This window comes from Ictalurus furcatus, chromosome 20 (assembly GCF_023375685.1).
Source record: "Ictalurus furcatus strain D&B chromosome 20, Billie_1.0, whole genome shotgun sequence".
Lineage (NCBI taxonomy): Eukaryota > Metazoa > Chordata > Actinopteri > Siluriformes > Ictaluridae > Ictalurus > Ictalurus furcatus.
In genome coordinates this window covers 5,912,866-5,936,449 of record NC_071274.1, presented here as the reverse complement: position 1 = coordinate 5,936,449, position 23,584 = coordinate 5,912,866, and the positions used below count along the sequence as shown (strand labels likewise).

At 39.4% G+C, this 23,584-nt stretch overlaps 3 protein-coding genes across 3 annotated transcripts; 2 read left to right on the top strand and 1 right to left on the bottom strand.

Moving 5' to 3' along the window:
- Positions 1-3,201: 3,201 nt before the first annotated feature.
- Positions 3,202-14,439, top strand: LOC128624423 (guanylate cyclase soluble subunit beta-2-like). Its single transcript, XM_053652066.1, has 9 exons — positions 3,202-3,594; positions 6,784-6,944; positions 9,794-9,893; positions 10,164-10,428; positions 10,655-10,698; positions 11,448-11,551; positions 11,692-11,908; positions 12,853-13,188; positions 13,549-14,439. Exons 1-8 carry the CDS (start codon positions 3,444-3,446, stop codon positions 13,179-13,181), a joined length of 1,371 nt encoding a protein of 456 aa, XP_053508041.1. The 5' UTR covers positions 3,202-3,443; the 3' UTR covers positions 13,182-13,188; positions 13,549-14,439.
- Positions 14,440-14,725: 286 nt separating this feature from the next.
- Positions 14,726-18,475, top strand: LOC128624422 (receptor-type guanylate cyclase gcy-19-like). Its single transcript, XM_053652065.1, has 4 exons — positions 14,726-15,344; positions 15,625-15,839; positions 16,598-16,702; positions 17,435-18,475. Exons 1-4 carry the CDS (start codon positions 15,244-15,246, stop codon positions 17,593-17,595), a joined length of 582 nt encoding a protein of 193 aa, XP_053508040.1. The 5' UTR covers positions 14,726-15,243; the 3' UTR covers positions 17,596-18,475.
- Positions 18,476-19,093: 618 nt separating this feature from the next.
- LOC128624559 (putative coiled-coil domain-containing protein 195) lies at positions 19,094-22,589 on the bottom strand. The gene is made up of 3 exons (XM_053652307.1): positions 22,376-22,589; positions 19,754-19,973; positions 19,094-19,223 (listed from the first exon to the last, which is right to left on the bottom strand). The coding sequence occupies exons 1-3, from the start codon at positions 22,587-22,589 to the stop codon at positions 19,094-19,096; spliced, it is 564 nt and encodes a 187-aa protein (XP_053508282.1).
- Between the last annotated feature and the right edge of the window lie 995 nt (positions 22,590-23,584).

The window sequence follows — 23,584 nt, the reverse complement described above, 5'->3', positions numbered from 1 at the left end:
TACATGTCATTTTAGACAGGTTCAATTTATTTTCACACGTGATTTTTTTTGCACAGGATTTATTTATTTTCACATGCGACACGTGATGAATTATTTTCACATAATTTTTTTTTTTTTTTTACACGGTTAGTTTATTTTAATGTGTCATTTCCTATGTGATTAATGTATTTTACATGACATTCTTACACGATTCATTAATTTTCTCGGGTGATTTTTTTCTTTTACATGTGATTCATTTATTTTTACGTTAACTTTTCACACGTTAAAGCCTTTACTTTCACAGGAGACTTTTGTACACATGATTCATTAGATTTTTTTTCCACATTTAATTACACATTATTCACATAATCACGTGTTAAAAAAATACATTAAATAACATAAAATAAAACAGTCTCATGTGTAATGTATGTGATAAGTTGGTGACTTATTGAATAAAAAAAAGTAACAAATAACATGTTATCCTTAGGCATCTGAGTTATATTTCTGATGAGTTATCACATTCAGTAGCTATATGGCTACTATGTATTAGGCCTACTTTTAAAAAATAAAATCTCTAACTGCATGGAATAGCCTATAGGTTGCATGATACGGGTATGAGATAACAACAAATATTTCTATACCTCTAACAATGTTGATAAGTAATAGAAAATGAAGGCTAAGTTCAATAAGAAAACTCACTTCACATGATATTTTCATGACAGCTCGTCTAGCTGTTGCTATAACCCGTTAAATAAATAAGATGCCAGTTGATGCCAGTATCTTGGTTTATTATGATAGCTGACAGATCTGCAGTGTTTGAAGTGGCAATGCAGATTTGCAATGAGGCGCGCGTGCTAAAAGTGCTGCAGGCGGCCAACAGTCAGCACGCGCCGGAAAATCCCCGGAACCCCCCAAAAAACAAAACTCGTTATGAATTCTTCCACTGTGCTTTCCCCCCCATTCCAGTTCTAGCAGGCCCAAAAGGCTGTATTAGTAAAAATGACCCGTGGTGAAATGACGATTAATTATGCGTGAACGTGTGGAGCGCGCGCGCACTGCAGTTTGAAGCTCGAGCGCTGTGGCGGTTGCGTTGCTCTCTCACCCCTGCAACATACAACTGAAAATGAAGGATCCGCTCCTGTGCACAAAAACAAGGCAGTGAAATGGTAAGATTTTGGCAGAATTGTCTAAATGGTTAACATGTTTACATTTTAATATTAGCTACATCCAGTAGTTGGTTTTAGGTCTTTACATCCTTATCCGCCTGCTAAACTGTGTTTGTTTGTTTGCTTGTTTTTAACTTTAGTGTAAATCTCATGCTTGCTTGCTAAACCTATTAGTGCTATTTTCATTTATGTTATCGATTGTCATTATTCAATTATTAATTCTCTAACCTTAATTCTCTAGACTTTATTCAACCTAATAAAGTGCATAGGCTGCAGAAGTCTTACTACATAGTGCTGTTTTAATTGATGGGTCCTTGTGAAATGTTAACTATATTTAATCAAATCTTTCTCTTTAATACCAACAGTACGGATTTATTAACACGTGTCTGAAGTCGCTGGTAATCGATAAATTTGGAGAGGACACGTGGAATAAACTCAGGTGATTATCCGTGTTGTCCACAAGATGGCGGAAACGAGCACAGAGTCAGTGACTCAAACGCGCTCGTGCTACATTTATACATTATTTTTTAAAGGAAACTTTTCACTTTAGTGAAGATTACAGGACTACATTGTAGCTAAACAGTAAAGTTAGCTTATTAAATCAGTATTAGATTTCAAAAATCACACGTGTCACCAGTGTCCGAAAACTGATGTACTTTACACTGTCTGATAGCTCCCTATGGGGCACTGACTTTTTCTCTCAAAATTTAAGGCATTATTTAAATATTCTGACGAATTGTCCTGTTATTGCTGCAATATTATGTTGAATTATGTTGAAAAGCATTTGGATAACTGAAGAGGATTTGTTTGTTGGATAGTATATATAGTACAGTCCTATGCATAGCCCATACACCTGTAGATTCATGCAGTTATCTAATCAACCAATCATGTGGCAGCAGTGCAATGCAAAAAAAAAAACAACAAAAAAAAACCATGTAGATACAGGTCAAGAGCTTCAGTTAATGTTCACTTCAACAGTCAGGATGCAGAAAAAGTATGATCTCAGTGACTTCATCCGTGGCATGGTTGTTGGTGCCAGATAAGCTGGTTTGAGCAATTCAGAAACTGTTGATCTCCTGGGAATTTCACACACAGCAGTCTCTAGAGTTTACACAGAATGGTGCAAAAAACAAAACAATAAACAGTGATTGAGCGTCATTTCTGTGGAAGGACATGCCTTGCTGAAACTGGAACCCAAACTGGACAGTTGAAGATTAGGGGAAAAAGATCACCTGGTCTATTTTCAGTCTTCAACTGTCCAGATTTGGTGAGTCTGTGACCATGATAGTCTCAGATCCTTGTTCTTGGCTGACAGGAGTGGACCTGATGTTGTCTTCTGCTGTTGTAGTTCAGCCACCTCATTAACTATAGTAACTCAAATATGAGTTAATATAGACTTCTTGTCAGCTCCGACCAGTCTGGTCATTCTCCTCTGATCTCTCTCATCAACAAGGTGTTTCAGCCTGCAGTCTGCATGATTTTTATTTATTTTTTGATTTGCATTGTGCTGCTGCCATGTGATTGGCTGATTAGATAACTGCATGAATGTGCAAAGTGGACAGTGAGTGTAGAAAACATGTATCCTTTACAGGAATAGCAGCTTGAATGACTATGTTAGCTAACAAACTAGCAAGCTAGTTACCTGCCTACTTGGTATTCCTATTACCTAGCTAATAGTAGGTTATCCTGTTAAACAGCTTTGAGCTATACACTAGATAAGATTAAAAAGGAAACATCATTTGCAATATTTGCATAGAATTCTGAGATAATAAGCCTAAAGTTTGGCATAAGTCAAAATAATAAAAGGTAATACGTTTTATAAACATTGAGATAAGTCAGAATTGTGAGATAAGTTAGACCTTTGAGATAATAAATACAAATTTTAAGATAATAACTCAAATTCTTGAGCTAATAAATGACAATTATGAAAATCTTGAGATAATGTGTCGACACTGTGACATACTTCTACTGCCTACTACTCTATATACTCTCTATATACTACTCTATATATGATTTTTAAAAAAAATTTCTATCTGGCAGAAATAGGAGACAGGGAAACAACCTACTGTTATCTATTTGAATAATATAACTGAGAAAATGTAAAAAATTGTTTAGAGGATACAAAAGAGGTTGGAGGGAGTTACAGATATAGAAACTTTTGAGCTGATATAATTTTGATTTCACTATTAATAATACCTTAACATACACTATTTGACCCTATTTGTGTTATCGGGATGTTTTGTCTGAGCAAAATATGTTTGATATAAATGTAGCATTTGTGTAAATTACATTTTGTTCATGAATGATTCCTTTACGTTGTTTCATAATTTGATGAATAAATTCTGTTTTTGTAGGGACAAAGCAGGCGTCCAAGACACCTTCATGACATATGAGGTGTACGAAGATGACATCACCATGCGACTTGTTGCAGAGGCATGCAAGCTTCTTGGTAAAATCAGTTTTTTCAGTTTTGTTGTCATTCTATCTTTGTACATAGAGTGTATACAGTACATTGTGAGAAAAATTCTCCAAAGACACTGATGCAGAAAACAACAAAATACAGAAGGATAAAGGGAAGTGTGTGATAGTGTAAGATATAATAAATTCACAGGACACATTAAATACAAATGGTAGTGTAGGATATAGTGTAAACTATACTACAGAGAACCACGGAATAATGCAAGAGACAAGCAAAACCATGCAAATTATATTTTAAATTCTAAATTGCTACAAGTATTAGCAGTTTGAAAAGCACATTTGCAGTAGACATTAATAGAAATACTGTATGTTATTGTTAAACAAAAGCGAATCCACACCGGTTTGTAATGTCTGAGTTTTGCTTGATTATTTGCAGACTTTATTCCACTTTACCACTGTACAAAAAGTTCATGCTTCACAATTAGGTTCAGTTACTGCACTAATATACTGTAATACACGATAAGCAACTATAGCAAAGTAACTAACACTTGATGAATGAATTTTTTTTATTACAAACAAATAACCTAAATAATGAATACCTGCATTTTCCAGTGTACCATCAATGGATAAAATTAAGTTTCCAATAACCAGCATGAATAGCACCATAATGAACATATTTCCGGGTTGTTAACTGAGAAAATGTTGAAGTTCCAATATTCACAACTGAAGTTAAGTAGGTTATGAACATTTAGAAGCAAATAAAATTTTTATAAATGTAATTAATTCTTTCATCAGTTCATTTCGGTTACTGTTTCATTCATTCAGTAACTGTTTTATCCTGGTGAGGGTTGCAGTGGATCTGGACTATATCATGGGAACACTAGGCCCAAGACGGGAATACACCCAGCATGGGACGTGACTCCATGTCACATTTACATCTAGGAGCAATTTAGCACCGAATCCACCTATGAGCATGTTTTTGGGTAGTGTAAGGAAACCAGAGAACTTGGAGGAAACCCAGATGAACACTAGGAGAACAAACTCCACACAGATAATAACCAGAAATCAGGATTGAACCAGAGACCATAGAGATTTGTTACCTGCTGCACCACTGTGCTGCTTTTTGCTCATTTACAGTATCTCACAAAAGTGAGTACACCCCTCACATTTTTGTAAATATTTGATTATATCTTTTAATGTGACAACACTGAAGAAATGACACTTTGCTACAATGTAAAGTAGTGAGTGTACAGCTTGTATAACAGTGTAAATTTGCTGTCCCCTCAAAATAACTCAACACACAGCCATTAATGTCTAAACCGCTGGCAACAAAAGTGAGTACATCCCTAAGTGAAAATGTCCAAATTGGGCCCAAAGTGTCAATATTTTGTGTGACCACCATTATTTTCCAGCAATGCCTTAACCCTCTTGGGCATGGAGTTCACCAGAGCTTCACAGGTTTCCACTGGAGTCCTCTTCCACTCCTCCATGATGACATCACGGAGCTGGTGGATGTTAGAGACCTTGTGCTCCTCCACCTTCCGTTTTAGGATGCCCCACAGATGCTCAATAGGGTTTACTCCGTTTACTCCATCACCTTCACCCTCAGCTTCTTTAGCAAGGCAGTGGTCGTCTTGGAGGTGTGTTTGGGGTTGTTATCATGCTGGAATACTGCCCTGCGGCCCAGTCTCCGAAGGGAGGGGGTCATGCTCTGCTTCAGTATGTCACAATACATGTTGGCATTCATGGTTCCCTCAATGAACTGTAGCTCCCCAGTGCCGGCAGCACTCATGCAGCCCCAGACCATGACAGTCCCACCACCATGCTTGACTGTAGGCAAGACACACTTGTCTTTGTACTCCTCAGCTGGTTGCCGCCACACACGCTTGACACCATCTGAACAAAATAAGTTTATCTTGGTCCCATCAGACCACAGGACATGGTTCCGGTTCCAGTAATCCATGTCCTTAGTCTGCTTGTCTTCAGCAAACTGTTTGCGGGCTTTCTTGTGCATCATCTTTAGAAGAGGCTTCCTTCTGGGACGACAGCCATGCAGACCAATTTGAGCACTGACAGGCTGACCCCCCACCCCTTCAACCTCTGCAGCAATGCTGGCAGCACTCATACGTCTATTTCCCCAAAGACAACCACTGGATATGATGCTGAGCACGTGCACTAAACTTCTTTGGTCGACCATGGCGAGGCCTGTTCTGAGTGGAACCAGTCCTGTTAAACCGCTGTATGGTCTTGGCCACCGTGCTGCAGCTCAGTGTCAGGGTCTTGGCAATCTTCTTATAGCCTAGGCCATCTTTACGTAGAGCAACAATTCTTTTTTTCAGATCCTCAGAGAGTTCTTTGCCATGAGGTGCCATGTTGAACTTCCAGTGACCAGTATGAGGGAGTGTGAGAGCGATGACACCAAATTTAACACACCTGCTCCCCATTCACACCTGACACCTTGTAACACTAACAAGTCACATGACACCGGGGAGGGAAATTGGCTAATTGGGCCCAATTTGGACATTTTCACTTAGGGGGGTACTCACTTTTGTTGCCAGCAGTTTAGACATTAATGGCTGTGTGTTGAGTTATTTTGAGGGACAGCAAATTTACACTGTTACACAAGCTGTACACTCACTACTTTACATTGTAGCAAAGTGTAATTTCTTCAGTGTTGTCACATGAAAAGATATAATCAAATATTTACAAAAATGTGAGGGTTGTACTCACTTTTGTGAGATACTGTATGTGGACATATTTTTAGTCATGGATTGAATAACCATTAGTCAGTGAAGGTGTATTTAGTCAACATTTAAACAATCGTCGCTTAATAAATGTGTATTAATAAACTTTATTACTATTATTACTTATGGTAGGAGTTAAGTGGTGCATGGTGATTTAGTGCTTAACACGTTTTCCTCACACCTCCAGGGTTTGGGGTTCGAATCCTACCTCTACCCTGTGTGTATGGAGCTTGCATTTTCTCTCTGTGCTTCTGGGTTTCCTTTGGGTACTCCGGTTTCCATCCCAAATCCAAAGATATGCATTCTAGGCTGATTGGCATTTCCAAATTGTCTGTATTGTGTGAGTGATTGTGCCCTGTGATGGGTTTGTTCATGTTAACTAATTCATTCAGTAATGTTCAGTTCTAGAGTTCTTTCTTTACAGTGGAATTTATGAGATCTGTTGGACTGAAACTTTTCTGTTTGTTCTTTTGAAGATGTGGAAGCGAGTGCCGTGCTGAGGCAATTTGGAGAGTACTTCTTTGAGTTCTGTAAAAGATCAGGATATGACCACATGCTGCGCACGCTGGGAGGAAACCTCTTTGAGTTTATCGAAAATCTGGATGCACTGCACGGCTACCTCTCGCACTCGTATAAGGTAGGCGAGCACCAAGCCCTGTGTGTCTGGAGGAGAATTTTAATGAAAGGCCCTGTTGAGTATTGCATTTGGAAGGAAGAATGGAATAATGTAGTCCATTGGTAATTTTGTGAGTAATGACATAATCAGATGGCATATCTGCAATCAACAAAATACATGTCAAGCATACAGTGTCGTATTTAAATGCTTTTACTGGAAAAGAGATGCACATTTTTCTACTTTTTCCTCAGCCTTTGCTTGGGAAGCAAGGTCACCCTCATGCCTTTTTGATGTACGGACATTATCCACTTCATAATCCCTCTTTCCCTCAGCCAAACTTTGCAATATATCTTACAATAGAAATGATTCTGTACATTATAGACACTGTGTGCACTTACGATTTTTTTTGTCCTTTTGTGGGGAAATGTATTAGATTTCATTCCAATTATTTGCTATAAAACATAATCTTGCCCAATTTGGCATAAGGTGGCAGTCCTGTCATTAACTGTTCGGTCTGCTGCTTCACCCCCAAGCATGGGGAAGCGTCATTCCTACCCTAATGGGCCTCTACACGTGCTTGTTGCAATCCCCATTTTTGACCACTAGGTGCAATTATAACTCTATGTAGCTAAATTGGGCAGTGAGCATGCTGCTCAACTTCTAGTAACCAATTCAGTGGAACAATGGATTATACATTTAGATTTACATTTATTCAATTAGCAGACGCTTTTATCCAAAAGCGACTTACAAATGAGAAAAATACAAGCAAAGCGATATATCAAGCAGAGAACAATACAAGTACTGCTACCATACAAGATCCATTAATTGAGTTCCAGGAGAAGCAAAGTGCACAGAGTAGAGGTGTAAGTGCAAATTATTATTATTATTATTTTTTATTTTATTTTTTTTATGAGTTGGTTAGGTGTTCACGGAAGAGGTGGGTCTTTAGCTGTTTTTTGAAGATGGTGTGAGATTCTGCGGTCCAGATTGAGATTGGAAGTTCATTCCACCACTGAGGAACAGTTAGCGTGAAGGTTCTGGAAAGGGACCTTGCACCACGCTGAGTGGGAACTACTAAACGTTGGTCGCTAATAGATCGCAGATTGCGAGAGGGAACGTAGGCCTTCAGGAGAGAGTTGAGGTAGGAGGGTGCTGTTCCAGACAAGGTCTTGTAGGTGAGCATCAAGGCCTTGAATTTGATGCGGTCGGCTACAGGAAGCCAGTGGAGGGAGATGAAGAGGAGTGTGACATGGGTTCTCCTGGGCTGGTTGAAGACGAGGCGCGCTGCAGCATTCTGAATCATCTGAAGGGGTTTGATGGAGCTGGCTGGGAGGCCCGAAAGCAGTGAGTTGCAGTAGTCCAGTTTAGAGATAACAAGAGCCTGGACTAGTATCTGTGTAGCCTGTTCGGTGAGGTAGGGTCGGATTTTCCTGATGTTGTACAGGATGAACCTACAGGACCTTGCAGTTGTTGAAATGTGGTCTGTAAAGGTCAAGCTGTCATCGAGAATCACCCCAAGGTTCCTGGCTGTCCTAGTTGGCGTGAGTGTGAGTAAGCTGAGCTGTACAGTGAGGTTGTGGTTAATTGAGGGACAGTCTGGGATGACGAGAAGCTCAGATTTTGCCAGGTTAAGCTTAAGATGGTGTTCCCTCATCCAGACCGAGATGTCCGACAGGCAAGCAGAGATGCGTGCGGAGACGGATGGATCATCAGGCTGGAAGGACAAATAGAGCTGGGTGTCATCAGCATAGCAATGATATGAGAAGCCATAAGACTCAATCACGTGCCCTAGAGATGTAGTATAGATAGAAAAGAGGAGTGGACCCAGAACTGACCCCTGTGGAGCACCAGTTGTGAGTTGCTGAGTTTCAGAAATACCTCCCCTCCATGATACCTTGAAGGATCTGTCAGAGAGATAGGATTCCACCCAGCACAGAACCGTTCCAGTGATGCCCAGGCTGGAGAGAGTTGACAGGAGGATCTGATGGTTCACAGTGTTGAAAGGAGCAGACAGGTCAAGTAGGATGAGGACAGATGATCTAGAGGTTGCTCTTGCTAGTCGTAAGGCTTCAGTGACGGAAAGCAGAGCAGTCTCCGTGGAGTGGTTGCTCTTGAAGCCAGACTGCTTGGTGTCCAGGAGCTTGTTCTGTGTGAGAAAATTGGAGAGTTGATTAAAAGCAGCTCTTTCAAGAGTTTTGGAAAGAAAAGGAAAGAGGGAAACAGGTCTGTAGTTGTCAACTACAGCAGGGTTAAGTGATGGTTTTTTAAGCAGTGGGGTAACCCGGGCCTGCTTAAATGAGGTAGGGTATGTGCCAGTAGAGAGGGATGTGTTAAAGATGTGTGTGAGTGCAGGTAATAGTGTGGGAGAGATGGACTGAAGAAGGTGAGAGGGGATAGGGTCCAGAGGACAGGTTGTGGGACGGCTAGAGAGGAGGAGTTTACAGACATCAGTCTCTGAGAGGGGAGAGAAGGAAGTCAGTTGGGAGTTACATGGAGGAGGAGTCGGTCTATGGATGTCTGGGATTGAGAACTGTTTCCTGATTGATGTAACCTTGTTGGAAAAGAAAGTGGCAAAGTCATCTGCAGTGAGAGAGGTAGGGGAAGGGGGATGAGGGGGACAGAGAAGAGAGATGACAGATATCTGTCAAATACTGTAGCAACATTAAAAAATATATATACTGGGCACTCAAAAGAGGTCATTAGTATTTCAACAGAATTTAAAATGTCTAGAGTTGTGAATGAGGATGTTATGAAGATTAAAATTTGTTGAATGGCTGACATACCAAATCATATGATGTGGCTCTGCTTCACCTGAACCCATGGACGAGCCGTCACTATATGTTGATACATGCAAAAACATCCTTTTGCAGGAGATGAATGCACCATCATTTCGAGTAGAAAAGAACTGCGATGGCACCATGCTCTTGCACTATTACTCGGACCGCAGTGGGCTCTGCCACATTGTCCCAGGTGAGACAAAGGTGTTTAATTTGTTCCTTCAAACAACCAATAACTGATATGGCACTGATGCCATTTAACACTTGTAAATCGTACACTTGTAAATAGTTTTTCAGCACTGAAACTAAAAAAACTATTCAAAAATGTGCCCGTCCATCTCAGGCACCCTGGTGATGTATTTCCATCCTATATTTAACAGTATCATGTTGAATCATTGTTGTAAAGGCAAGCACTAGGCACAAGGCAAATGAGTTATCCCATTGTCTTCCACTGTGATTTTAGGCATCATTGGTGCCGTAGCAAAGGACTTCTTTAACAGCCAAATAGACATGAAGATTGTGAATCAGATGGAGGAGGTGGAAAGAACAGGAAAAAAAGAGCATGTTGTATTTCTTATAAGCAGCAAGCCTGCGTTTTCCGAAAAATTATGCAGCAAAAATGCATCACCATCACAACGTAGTCATGCCTCAGAGTGCAGAATCAACACAGTGCATATGAACAAGCAGGTAAAGTGTATCCTTGTTGTTTTTTGTGTTTTTTTTTTAAAGTAGTTTTTGTAGCTGGGACAAATATCTTTTTTTCCCCATGCATAATTTTTTTTTTTCAGTACTTACCATCATTTTTGGGGGGATAATTAATATTGTTATTGTTGTCCATCACAGTAAACCTGAAAGCCACTAAATAATTTATAAAACATTTTTTTTTTTACTGATCTCTTTCAAGGAGGTAGAGCGATCAAGAGAGAGCACGAAACTCACATACGGTACACGTAGGAACCACTGGGAGACAATCAGAAGCTTAGTGCAGCTGGGAAAAGGTAAAAGGCAAATAAATATAATATTTACTTTTTTCCACTTCATCTATATAGTTCTCTGTATAAATAAAAAATGAATATGTTGACTTGTAATCTATACTGTCATGGAAAATCAGAAGATTCATGGAAGATTATGGGATTCCATTAGGAAAATGTAGCGATTCCCAAAAGAATTTCCAGTGGCTATTGAACTCAAAGGCCATTGTGATTTGGCAGTACTGGATTTTAATGTGTGTTTTCTCAAAATCCATTAGAATTTTTTTTATGGGTAAGTCATTGTACTGTTGTGTGCAGAACATTCACTGTGATTATTGACTTTATTATAGAATTTCAGCTCTTAATTGGTGATCATGGGACTTTCATGGAAATCCTACAGCATCCACTGGGTTGTATAGGAATTTTTATGGGGGTAACAAATGTACTTCATGAACGTCCCAAAGACATTTTTGGCTTTAGGTGCCCTCCATGACACACTAATTGTAAATACAATCAAGTTTTTGGGGTCCTGCATACATACCCTATGATTTCCCCATGAATACACCTCATCTCATGGGGGAGCCATGAGGACCTCTTGTTTACCTGGAGATCCCATGTTGACCGAGGAACTCCCAGTGATAACCTATGGATTCCATTTTATCATTAAATGTGCACATGATTATTGCCTGTGTAGTTGAAATGTAAGAATAATGCAAAATCAACCATTTCTGCTCTGTTAAATGTTCTTTTCTTCTTTTTGATTGTTGTAAACTTAGGCAGACTTTTAAGGGGATTTGAGCCAATTTATCCAGATGAACTGTGCATAGACCTGAAGACATTCTGCAATGCCTTCCCATTTCATATTGTGTTTGATGAACAAGTGAGCCACCATGATTATATTGTAATATATACATGTTAAGCATTTAGGTTAAGTATATGATGTAATCCATTATCTGTTTAAGAAAAACTATCCAGAACAGTACTGTACTGCCTAAATACTTAATTCTTCCACCCATCTAGTTGAGGGTAAGGCAGGCAGGGGTGACAGTCCAAAAGATCGTCCCTGGATTGCAGACCAGAGGGATCCGACTGGATCAGTATTTTACCATTCTGCATCCCGAGGTCACCTTTACCATTGCCAGCATTCGCAAGTTCATCAACAGCCATTTTGTCCTGCAGACTCGGCGAGACATGATGCCTGAGTACTGGAAGGAGATGCCCATGCTTGAGCTCAGAGGTGGGAACTGAGGGATGAACACACTCTGTATTTTACTCACACAGGGTCTGTACTTGCCATAAATATTTAATGACACTCTGTGTAGTCTAGAGGGAAAATGTGGCCCTAGAAAATTTTAACATGGTGTGTATGTGTCTGGCGAAAGCTTCTATTTCCCGGGCATGACCTGAATTCTCTTTCTTTTAGATGCCTCAAACCGACAATTAAATCCTCAGCTCTGTTTGCTTAAAAATGCTTGCTTGATTTCAGTCTAAAAAATGTGATTTCTGTCTAGAGCTGATTTTCTTCTCTGTCACTGTCATGAATTCCCATGTGGTTACCCAGTGAAATGAATGCTGCTTTCATTTCATGTGTTTTGTTATCGGTTCTCCATGTGCTATTGTTTGAAATGCCATGTGCCTTTGTTGTTTTAATCTTTTCTCCACCCCTGTTCAATCACTGGCTTATTGCCTGATTGTTTTCACCTGTTCAGTGGTGTACCCTGCTGTTTCTTTGTAATGTCACAAAGTCTTTAGTAGCTTTATGTCTGAGCCTTGGTTTCTTTTACTCCACGTTCGTTCCAGTTCTTGATTTTTGCCTGCGTTTTGGACTCTGATTATGGATCATCCCTATTTAACTCGGTCTCCCTGTATTTGGACCCTTGCTATGGACATTGGTTATGATTCCTGCCCAAAAATGTTTACACATTTACGTTTTGCCTCTCATCGCACATTACAGTCATTATTCCTACTATGTTCAAAAGCTGGTGTATATCCGTGATGCATTTGCGTGCTTAGTTTAGCTTGAAATCCCAGAGAAATTGAGAGAATGTGACAGTAAAATCATATTAATTTACATTTTTAGTCTGGCAAAGTTCTAGATTGGAATTAGTATAATGCAAACGTTTAAACTAAGCCAGCCTCCATTAACTGTAACCTGTTATCTCTCCATTTCTCTTTTCCTAGGTCAGATGCTGTGGATGGCCCCTCTGCACTGCATGTTGTACCAGGCGTCCCCCTTACTGCGCAACTTGCAGGAGCTGGAGGAGAGACGCATGTACCTGTCTGATATCGCTCCACATGATGCCACACGGCACCTCATTTTGCTTAATCAGCAGCGCCTGGCTGAGATGGAGCTCTCCAGCCAACTGGAACGCAAGAAGGAACAGCTTCGCCAGCTTTCTCAGCATCTCGAGCAGGAGAAACAGAAGACTGAGAACCTGCTGTATGCCATGCTTCCCAAGCACGTAGCCAATCAGCTGAAGGAAGGCAAACGAGTGGAGGCAGGTGAATGAAAAAAAGGTTAGAGATGAGGGATGGGAAATATGAAGGAAAAGTGGAAGTTTTTTTTTTTTCAGAACACACAATCACTGATGAGTGGGAAAAAAAACAATGGTCCTAGAGCAGAGCCTTGTGCCACACCAAACATTACTTTATATAGTAATGTTGACATAGAGTCTTTTTTTTCTTGTTGCATCATAATCCTTCAGGCACTATTATTCTTAGAAGGACAATATAAGAAAACTTTGCAGAGTAAAAATGGTCAGAATGGAGGAATTGTTCAATTCTAGGTCTATCTCAATACCTGTAGCTATTCTAGATCACAGTGGGCATCTTAATTGTTTTTAGTTCTAGTTTCTGCATTTTATTTCTGTTCTTCAGGTGAGTTTAAGGAGTGCACCATCCTCTTCAGTGATGTGGTAACCTTCACCAACATTTGCTCACAGTGTGAGCCTATACAGATCGTCAACATGCTCAACTCCATGTACCTGAAATTCGACCGTCTCACCACTGTTCACAATGTTTACAAGGTAAACCTTGGCTACACTCGTATTTTCTAAATATAAAGTATTTATATTATTATTTTCTTAAAGCACTTTTACCTCTTAGAATTTACCACTCAAGACTGCCCAGAGGTTGTTATTATGTTACAGTGGCATATTATTGATATGCCACTAAATATACAGTATGTGAGAGGTTTTACACCAATATATTGCCCAAAAAGTATATAAAAAAAAGAAACTGGAGTCAAGCATTTGTGAAACTAGTGTACATTTTTGTGTTGACGTCATTTCCACTGAAACAGGAAGTCAGGGTGGGACATATTGAGTGGCTCCTCCCCCTTTTAAAATACCCAATAGCGTTTAGCTTACCTCATAGCCCGAGCTAAGCTGTACTTGACAGTTAGAACCATGGATTTTTTTAAAATGTTGGGTGGCAGGACACTTCAGATTCTAGAGAGCATTTGATTGGACAGAAGAAGTGCTGAAAAGTGCTGAATGATCTCATCAAAATTGTTGATCCGTATTGGTGGTAGAGAGAGACAGTAAATTTTGAATGCATATATCAGTCTCTCCAGGATTTTGCAATTTTGCGATCGCAGAAATTAATGCAAAATCAAGGAAATGGTGCAATATTTGCAGGAGCTTGAAATTTTTCAAAATTACCACAGATTTCCTGCAGATTTGGGCCAAAACACATCATATGACGTCATCACAACGTGCATTCAACCAAAACCCTCTTCCATTCACATGCGTTGAACATGAGCGCAGCTAAAAGTTCTTATTTACCAAAAAACATCACCGTGAAAGACCGTACAAATTTTGAAAAAAGCTGCAGCAAAATCGAGCATTTTTGGCCCCAACAATAACAGAAAACCTCCGTGAAATCCTGTACAGACTGATATATCTTCCAAATGCAAATTTTGTCATTGTTTTGGAACATACTAGCTCATAGATAACCTTAAGTCTAACATATTTATACTAAAAACCACAAAACTTCCATTTTGATTTCATGGTGACTTTAATGTAACAAATGGACTCTTATATAGACTCAGTAATTTAACTCTTGATGTTGATCTTATAGGTTGAAACAATAGGTGATGCCTACATGGTGGTGGGTGGTGTCCCAATCCCAGTATCCAGTCATGCTGAGCGAGTGGCTAACTTTGCCCTTGGTATGATCATTGCTGCCAAAGAGGTCACCAACCCTATAACAGGAGGCCCTATTCAGGTGAGAGTACAAGCAGTAACTATTTCTTTCCTAAACTACTATCTTACTTCCCAGACACCTCATTTAATGATTTTGAAACTAGCGAAATTAAGAATAATTTTATTATGTGTGTTTTATAATTTTAGAGTTTATTATGTGCTGCAAAGGTTGTGTTTTTTTGGCATTGATTATTGATTAGACTCAAGATCTTCTATCTGACATTGGCTACGGTCGTACTGAAATGTGTGAAGAGTATGATTGGGTTCCAAGAGCTTGAGTTCTTGGATCTGCCTTGTCTCTTTGCGACGCCAGATTCGGGTGGGCTTGCACAGTGGTCCGGTGCTAGCGGGTGTTGTTGGAGAGAAGATGCCACGTTATTGCTTATTTGGAGACACTGTAAATACGGCTTCTCGCATGGAGAGTCATGGCCTGCCCAACAAAATCCACCTCAGCCCCAGTGTATATCAGTGAGTTTCTGGTTTTAAAGAGGCATGGTTTTTTTTTTTTTTTTTTACCTAGATAATGCTAGCAACAACAACAACTAGCTAGAAGTCTTCATTTATATAAAGCTTTTCAGTTGTAATAAGTTGCAATGCTTCTTGATAACTGGCCACATAGCTTTCATCCATTGTTAGCCAAGTTATAATGGTTGAGAGTGAGCCATTAATTACCAAATATAGTCCTTAACACTTAACACAATTTATTGCAATCATTCTTCAGTCTTTTGAACGTCTGACTTGTTTCCAGTGCTCTTCGGAACAAGGAATTCCAGCTAGAGGAACGTGGAGAGATTGAGGTGAAGGGGAAAGGCAGCATGCAAACTTATTTTCTTCTAAAAAACCTCAAAGCTACAGAGAACGATATTGTAGGCTGCCAGATGAGGGAAGCTGGCTCAGGACAAGAGTCCGTTGAGTCCAACGAAGACTGCAGCACTGAGCCTTCTTCTTTTAGACCATCACTAGGTACGCCGGGCTTCTGTTCCTTTCCTTTGTTTTTGAAAAAATAATTCACTTTATTTCATGAATATCATCAAAGGCAGCTAGCTAACTGGTTAAAATCAAAGGTGCCAACATTTGTAGTTTACCTGTAGCATTTATGGTAATACAGGAGACACCTGAAAAGTACACATTACAGCTTTTTGTTTTTTTGCTAAAGCAATTTAATGAAGCAGAAATGATGCAAAGAAATTAATTGGTTAGCAGTTACTTACAATTCATGCTGACTTTAACCTGTGAATTCAAGAGCCTTGGCATTATGATACAATAGACATAAAGTGGGTGGGACCATGCTTTCTTTGGTCAGTAAAAAAATGGAGGTTTTTAACTAACATTCACGCTTTTTCTTACAGTGGCTTAATGCACAGCTGAAAGAAATTGCTGTCTTGTCTACCACCATACTAACATTCTTTGTAGTAAATTGCTAGGATGTTCTTATTAGCAAGAATTGGTTAGCCCTTCCGTATTTTGTTTTAATTTGAGATAATTTACTAATTGTTCTTTAATGTGTGTTATATAAATTCTCCGTAAGTAAATCTTTAGTCTCCAAAAAAAGAAGTATTTCTTCTTAATCTGGTGTTAGCAAAAAGTTAGCTTATTAAAATTCCTTACTGACACAAGCCTAGTGAAGCCCACTTTGTTTTTACTTGTCTCCCATCAGCTATTAATCCTTCATCACAGGTCAATTAAGCTAGATTTGATTTTCTCTCTACTTTTTCAAAAAGCTTTTCAGAACAAGGACAGACGCCACACTGTGGCCATGAGATACAGTGACAACAAGCCTCCATCTCTGTTTCCTGAAGCCCTGGCCAGCACTAAATGTCTAACAGGTAATATAATTTACTTCCCTATATTAGAACATTCTTTTTATTAGTGGCATGCATTTACGATGTTCATACTTTTTTTCTGAAGTGAATTTTTGCAAAACATTTGTATGAAAATATACTGTAGCTTATAACATCTCAGTGTTAAAGACTCACTGGTCCAGAAATGATATTTAAGGAATAAAAACTGTAGGATGTGCTGTGATGGGAAAGTAATCATCTGTGAGGTGGTGTAATGCGACATGAAGCCGTTACTACCCTAAAGCTGTTTATTTTTCAATAACAACACGTCCTGATATCTTTTATTCCTCTTATACCACACAATTTGTCAGCAGTTACATTTGATTTATTACTTAAAGAATGGCATGGCATTTAAAAAAAAATCTGTTTTAAGTTACATTTAATGTTGTAAAGTGAAACAAGTTAGTACCTGTTATCACTTGTGTTATAGCAGCTGTAAACAGTTCCCTCACTAGCTGCTTTTTTTTCTTTCTGTTGACAAAAAACACAGCTTCTCATGTTAAAAGCAAGTCGTTACAAAGTGCTAACACTGAAGATTTCTTGCATAAATATTAAATAAAGTTACAGAATGCTTATCAACAACTGCTATATATAATGAACACACTGTATGTTCAATAACAGCATGTTTTTAATCTGTTTATTATTTGGCTTAGATTATGTGGAAAGAAATAATGTAAACTTCCTAATGTGTACTTGTGCATTTGAATTCACAAACAGGTAACTCAAATTACAGAAGTCTTCACAGTGGAAGCAGGTCTGAAGACGAGCCGTTCGAGGTGAACGAGGGGGCCGTACGCCGAGGTCCCGACGGAGCTGAACCTCCTCCACCTGCTCCAAACAAAAGGCATGTTTGTAGCAGGTTCTGCGTGGTGACCTAAAATGCACAGTGAGCCCAGGTAGATACGGTAATAGCTTTGGTCTGGGCTGAAAGATACTTCTGTGTGTAGTGGTGCGTACGCCATGTCTGAAGTCTTGGTGGATATATGGATATACATTTATTTATTTATTTATTTATTTATTTATTTATTCCATGGTCTGTCTGAATACCTGATTCTGACTGGCTGGAAGATGTAGTCATGTAGTAAGTCTGCTGTTTAAAAATTCTAAAATTAGAGGCAATTTATAGCATGTATAGAGGATTTTATATTAGGTTTTATTAGTTTGCCTTTGTTTAATTTTTACCAGTAACATAGGACAATTTAAAAATGTTAATAAATATGACCCATCCTGAAGTATTTACTGACTTTATTTATTTTTTCACCCAGCTAGCTCAGTTAGTACAGCATGAGACTCTTAATCTCAGGGTCGTGGGTTTGAGCCCCACGTTGGGTGCTAAACCCAGCCACAGGGTCGTTGCACAAGCTCTCACAGTGCCGGTCCCAAGCCTGCATAAAAATCAAATATGCCTATCATAAACCGGATTTTCATAATGGAGACGGATGATCCGCTGTAGCGACCCCTAACAGGAACAGTTGAAGAACAGGATGAAGAAGAAGGTTTATTTATTTATTTTATTTAGCATTTTTGTCTGCAATAGAGCACTGGTTTCCCTTACATCAGGTATACGGACATAATAAAATAGGACATGAACGTCCCAAATACCGTTAGATTTACAGTCTGTGTGATTACAGGCAACTCTGATTATATTTGTAAGAACAGAAGGAAGACCAGATACATTAGAAAGATCATAAATTACAAAACATTCCTCTGAAATTAAATAATTGAGTTTAGAGAATTTACACAAACAGTATGTACAGTAAACAGAATAACAAGAATTCACCTGATTTACCTCAACTGTTCACTTTTAAAAAAAATTCTTCCCTTTCTCTAATACATCTGATTCGTAATTTGAAATTCAACCCTACATGGAAGTATTTAATATAATATAATTCATTCTGATGTTACCCATATTTATGATCGCCACAAAACACTACCTTCAGAATATGAGACGTTTTACAACTGTATACTTGGTCAGTGCTAAAAATCCAGTGATCATTTGTAGTATTTTTTTATGCTTTGAAGCAGGCACTCAGTCCTACAGTCTCAGTGCTGAATGTTTCTTCACGCTCTATGTAACTGCATCAGATCAGGTACAATCACAGCTTTCATACCATATGTAGTACACTTTATGTTCAAGTGAATCTTGCCATTTGCAGAAGCCACGTTGTGATGTGACACCTGATTGGTCCACGCAGTGAGAAGCCACACGCAGAATGAGTTCACGAAACCGAATCTGAAACTGGACTCAGTCTGGAGGAGGTCAAGTGTAGAAATCAAACGTCGCTGTGACCTGAAAAATGCAGCAGTGTAGGGTGATAAAGCTGCTCTGGATTAAACGTGAGACCGTATCATTTGTCCTTTTTGTTTGTTCCTGCCTCACGAATCTGTTTCTGATATCACCTGGAGATCGCACGGGCTTGTGTCGCTCAGGTGGTCTGCCATAAAGGGCCGGTTGGTGTAGATGTCATCCACAGGCAGCAGGAATGTGACCGTCTTCTCTTTGGCTCTGCAACATAACGAAACTGGATGTTGGAGCTCAAACAGGGTTCAAGTAACATAAACCTTGTTAAAAAAATATTTTTATTAGCTAATAAATTAGGCACCTATTCTGAATATATGCTGAATAAGTAACCTACACATGCTCAAACCCTACACATTCCACCCGTTCCCCTGGTGAACTGTTTTGAACTGATTTTGGATATTGGAACTCCATTAGCTGAGATATTGAGTGATGCAATAACGCCAAACTGTCATGTGATCAAAACTGTAGACTGGTGTTTCTTAAAAGGTGACAATACTTCACCCAGCCTGATGTTATTGCATCATTCAATATATAAGCCAATCACGTTCCAGTATGCGAATGTAGACCATTCAACAACAGACAGGAAAGGGGTGGATATGCAGAGCTAAAAGACTATTTTTAAAATAAGTTTAGTGTTACATTTGATCAAATTTAGGCTTTTTGAAAGTGACTTTACTAAATTATATTTAAAACATGACAAGTAGCTACAGTTATGAAGTAGCCATCTGTCACACCTGGCTTTGCTGACGCAGTGCTGAAGCGTGCGCCGGTTTACGGGTTTGCCTTCGGTTTTGTCTCTGTCCTCTGTAGCCGTATGGCTGAGTCCATGCAGTTCTCCTCGCAGTCTGGTCCAGTCGCTATCGCTCCGATATTTGTGTGAGCTCACACTCTTACAGGGCACATGAATTGCGTTTGAGGATATGGAATACCTCCGGACGGTCATGATCGTGTTTTCTGTTGGAGAACAGGACAGCATTTTGCATGACATTTTAAACCATATAAACAGCATTGATTCATCAACAGTCAGATCATATTTATAGTTATTATATGTAGAAATAATTAATACATTATTTTACTTTTGCATTGCCTTCAACAAAGGTCAATTAATAATTTTTTATACCACAGTGCTTTAGAATACTCTATTCTGATTGGGCAGAAGCTGTTGGTTAAATTTCAGTACACAGCACACCTTGGACAGTAGTGCTTCTGGGCAAATCGTGGGTTTATGTAAACATATACAGGTACAGTCTGTACATGCTTGATCGATCATCGTTAACTGCATGAAACCATCTGAAGATGTACAGTCTATCTCTCTTCTATGACTACATGAAGATGGTAAAGTGCCATGTTGTCTCAAGCAATCAGACCTTCTCTATAGGTCATCTAACAAAGGAAATCAGTGTTTTGCTTGGTTTCAGCATGACACTGGATGATAGTGCTGTAATACTTTGATATTAGCCTCCATCTGGCCTAAGAGCATCCAGGACATTTCAGCCCAATTCCTGGTTGCCAATTATGTGGCAGCAGCACAATGCATAAAATCATGCAAATACAGGTCAAGAGCTTCAGTTAATGTTCATATCAAATGTCATAATGGGAAAAAAAGTGTGATCTTTGTGACTTTAACCATGGCATGCTTGTTGGTGCCAGAAGGCTGGTTTGAGTATTCACACACACAGGTTTTTCCACAGACAACAGTCTCTAGAGTTTACACAGAATGGTGTGGAAAAAAACCCCAAAAAAAACATTGAACGAGAGACAATTTTGTAGGTAGAAATGCCTTGATGATAAGAGAGGTCAGAGATAGTGAGTGTAAATTATCATGTAATGTTTAATTTAAATGATAACTCAAGATGACTATACACTGTACATGTCCCAGGATATGTTAGCCCAAAACCTGGTTGCCTCTGGCAGGAGGTTAAGATGTACTATATACGTACATTGACTATGCTTACATGCACATCAGTATTAATCAGAATTTGGCAATATTCTAATTAGTCATGTGAATGCCGCAATCCAACTGCCCCATTCAGATTAAGGCAATATTCTGATTATCCAAATTCTGATTCCCACCCTTGGAATATGCCTGTTTTATATGGCTGCAACCCATGAAAAGAGACCTTAAATTGAATTTGATGTGCATGTAAACGTAGTCATAGATAGCACTTTAACAAGATGATGAGAAATGGAACCCGAATCGAACCCTAGTGAAAACCTGTGGTATGAATTGAAGTCCATATGTACAACAAATGGGGGTCACGGAGGCTTAGTGGTTAGCACAGTTGCCTCACATCTCTGGGGTTGGGGGTTTGAATACTGCCTCCCCTTCTGGGGGCTTCCTCCAGGTACACCAGTCTCCCCCCACATTCAAAAGACATGCACTGTAAGCTGATTGGCATTTCCAAAATTGTTCGTAGTGTGTGAATGTACAGTGCTCTCCACTAATACTGACACCCTTGGTAAATATGAGCAAATTGTCTTTCTTGTCTAACCTTTTGATCTTTTGTTCAAAAAAATTCACAAACGTGCTATCAAACAATTGTAAACAAAACACAGGCTCATCAAAAAAATATAACATACATCAAAATCAACACAAAAAAGGTTTACTGACCACAAAATCAAGGTCAAAATCATCCCAGTCCCCTGTCCACCAGCGTGGACCTCAAAGCATCTGGAGAGATTCTGTATGGAGGAATGGTCTCAGATCCCTTGCCATGTATTCTCCAACCTCATCATATCAGGCATTATAGGAGAAGACTCAGAGCTGTTATCTTGTTATCATAGGGAGGTAGCACAAAGTATTGACTAAAAGGTTGCCAATAATTGTTGAACACAAAGATATTTCTTTAATAAACCAGTTTTGTTTCCAATTGTTAGATATCAGTGAGAGCAGAGTATTTTTGTGCATTTGTTTAACAAAAAATCAAAAGGTTAAACAATAAAGACAATTTTTCCACATATTTATCAAGGGTGTCCATATTAATGGAGGGCACTGTATGTGCAGTTGTGCCCTGTGATGTATTGGCACCCCATCCCAATCAAGGTGTCCCCTGCCTTGTGCCCTGAGTTCTCTGGGATAGGCTCTGTGTAGGATAAGTGGCATGGAAAAAGTGGATGGATGTACAACAAATTTTAAAAAAGAATATAAAGGAGCTTGAAATATTCTACATGGAGAAGTGAACCAAGGTCCTTCTCCAAGTGTCTACAACCTCGTTACAAGTGCAATAAGCAATGTTTTCTAAAAAGATTGTCATTAAGGTTGCCAATAATTCTGCAGGGCATAACATCCACCAAGAGTACCTGTTCTCCCAAAGAAATTCTAAACATGCGTTGCTTTTCGCTCTGCATTGTTTTACCTTTGTACTGGCCCTCCAGTGTCGGTGCCGAAATGTTCCGTCTCAGGTTCGCGTGGTTCTCCTGGGTTCCAGCTCTCCGTTCAGACTCGGTAGGTGATGTCTCAGTGAGCGGCAGGCTGAGTTGCCCGCGCAGCGTCTTGTTCTCAGTCTCCAGCTTCCTGATTTCATCCTGCAGCTGCTGGATGACGCGCGCGAGGCCGTGGCCGCTCTCCATGATGTCCTCGCTCTTTCTTTAACCCTGCTGTTTTCTTGTTTTTGTGCTTTCTTTTCACCGCACCGCCGCGTCCATTGCACTCATCCCTTATTGTGGTCCCTCTCGTTTTGTCCGTTCAAATCTCGGCCGTGATCTTGTACCAGAGAGATTATGTCGCCTTTCACCGCTTGTACAGCTCAGAGGCTTCGGGTGATCGGCCTTCTGGGACTCGGGCCCATGTTTTATTCATGGGCTGTATAAAGTTTCGGGGCTTTTTATTTTTTTTTTGTTGCTTTGTTTGTTTTGTGGAACATCACGGGGATGTGAAATTGTCACCTAAAGCACGTGGGGATTAACAGAAGGATGCGTGGAGTTTCATTTCGCTACTTTCCTTCACATCAGAAGAGGAAGACGTGTGAAATTTCCACCAGGTTTTCATTTCAGATAAAACAGGGCGATAAACCGAGTGCGGTAACCGATGCGCAGTTCTCGGGGCCCTGAAATATTCATCGGGTCTGTCAGCGTAAAGCAAGCAGCAATAAATATAAGGCGAAAATAAAGTTTAAAAACAAACAAAATAAAAAAAAGCAAACCGTATCAGATATTTTCTGCTTGAAGAAATCCCTAAAATCTATGATCAATCTAGGAGTCTTATGTCCATTCTGTGCATTTATTGCATTGCTAGCTGACCTTCTGTCTTTCAAGCAGAGTGTGAAGTCTGATCCCTGTTTTTCCAACATCTGATTTTATTGAATAACAGCAGATAAAAAAAAAGTTAACTAATATGTCTAATCTGCAAGACTATATCTATCTATAGTGGTGTTTGAAAGTTTGGGTAACCCTTTAGAATTTTCTATATATCTGCATAAATATGATCTTAAACATCATCAGATTTTCACACAAGTCCTAAAAGTAGACAAAGAGAACCCAGTTAAACAAATGAGACAAAATATTATACTTGGTCATTTATTTGTTGAGGAAAATGATCCAATATTACATATCTGTGAGTGGCAAAA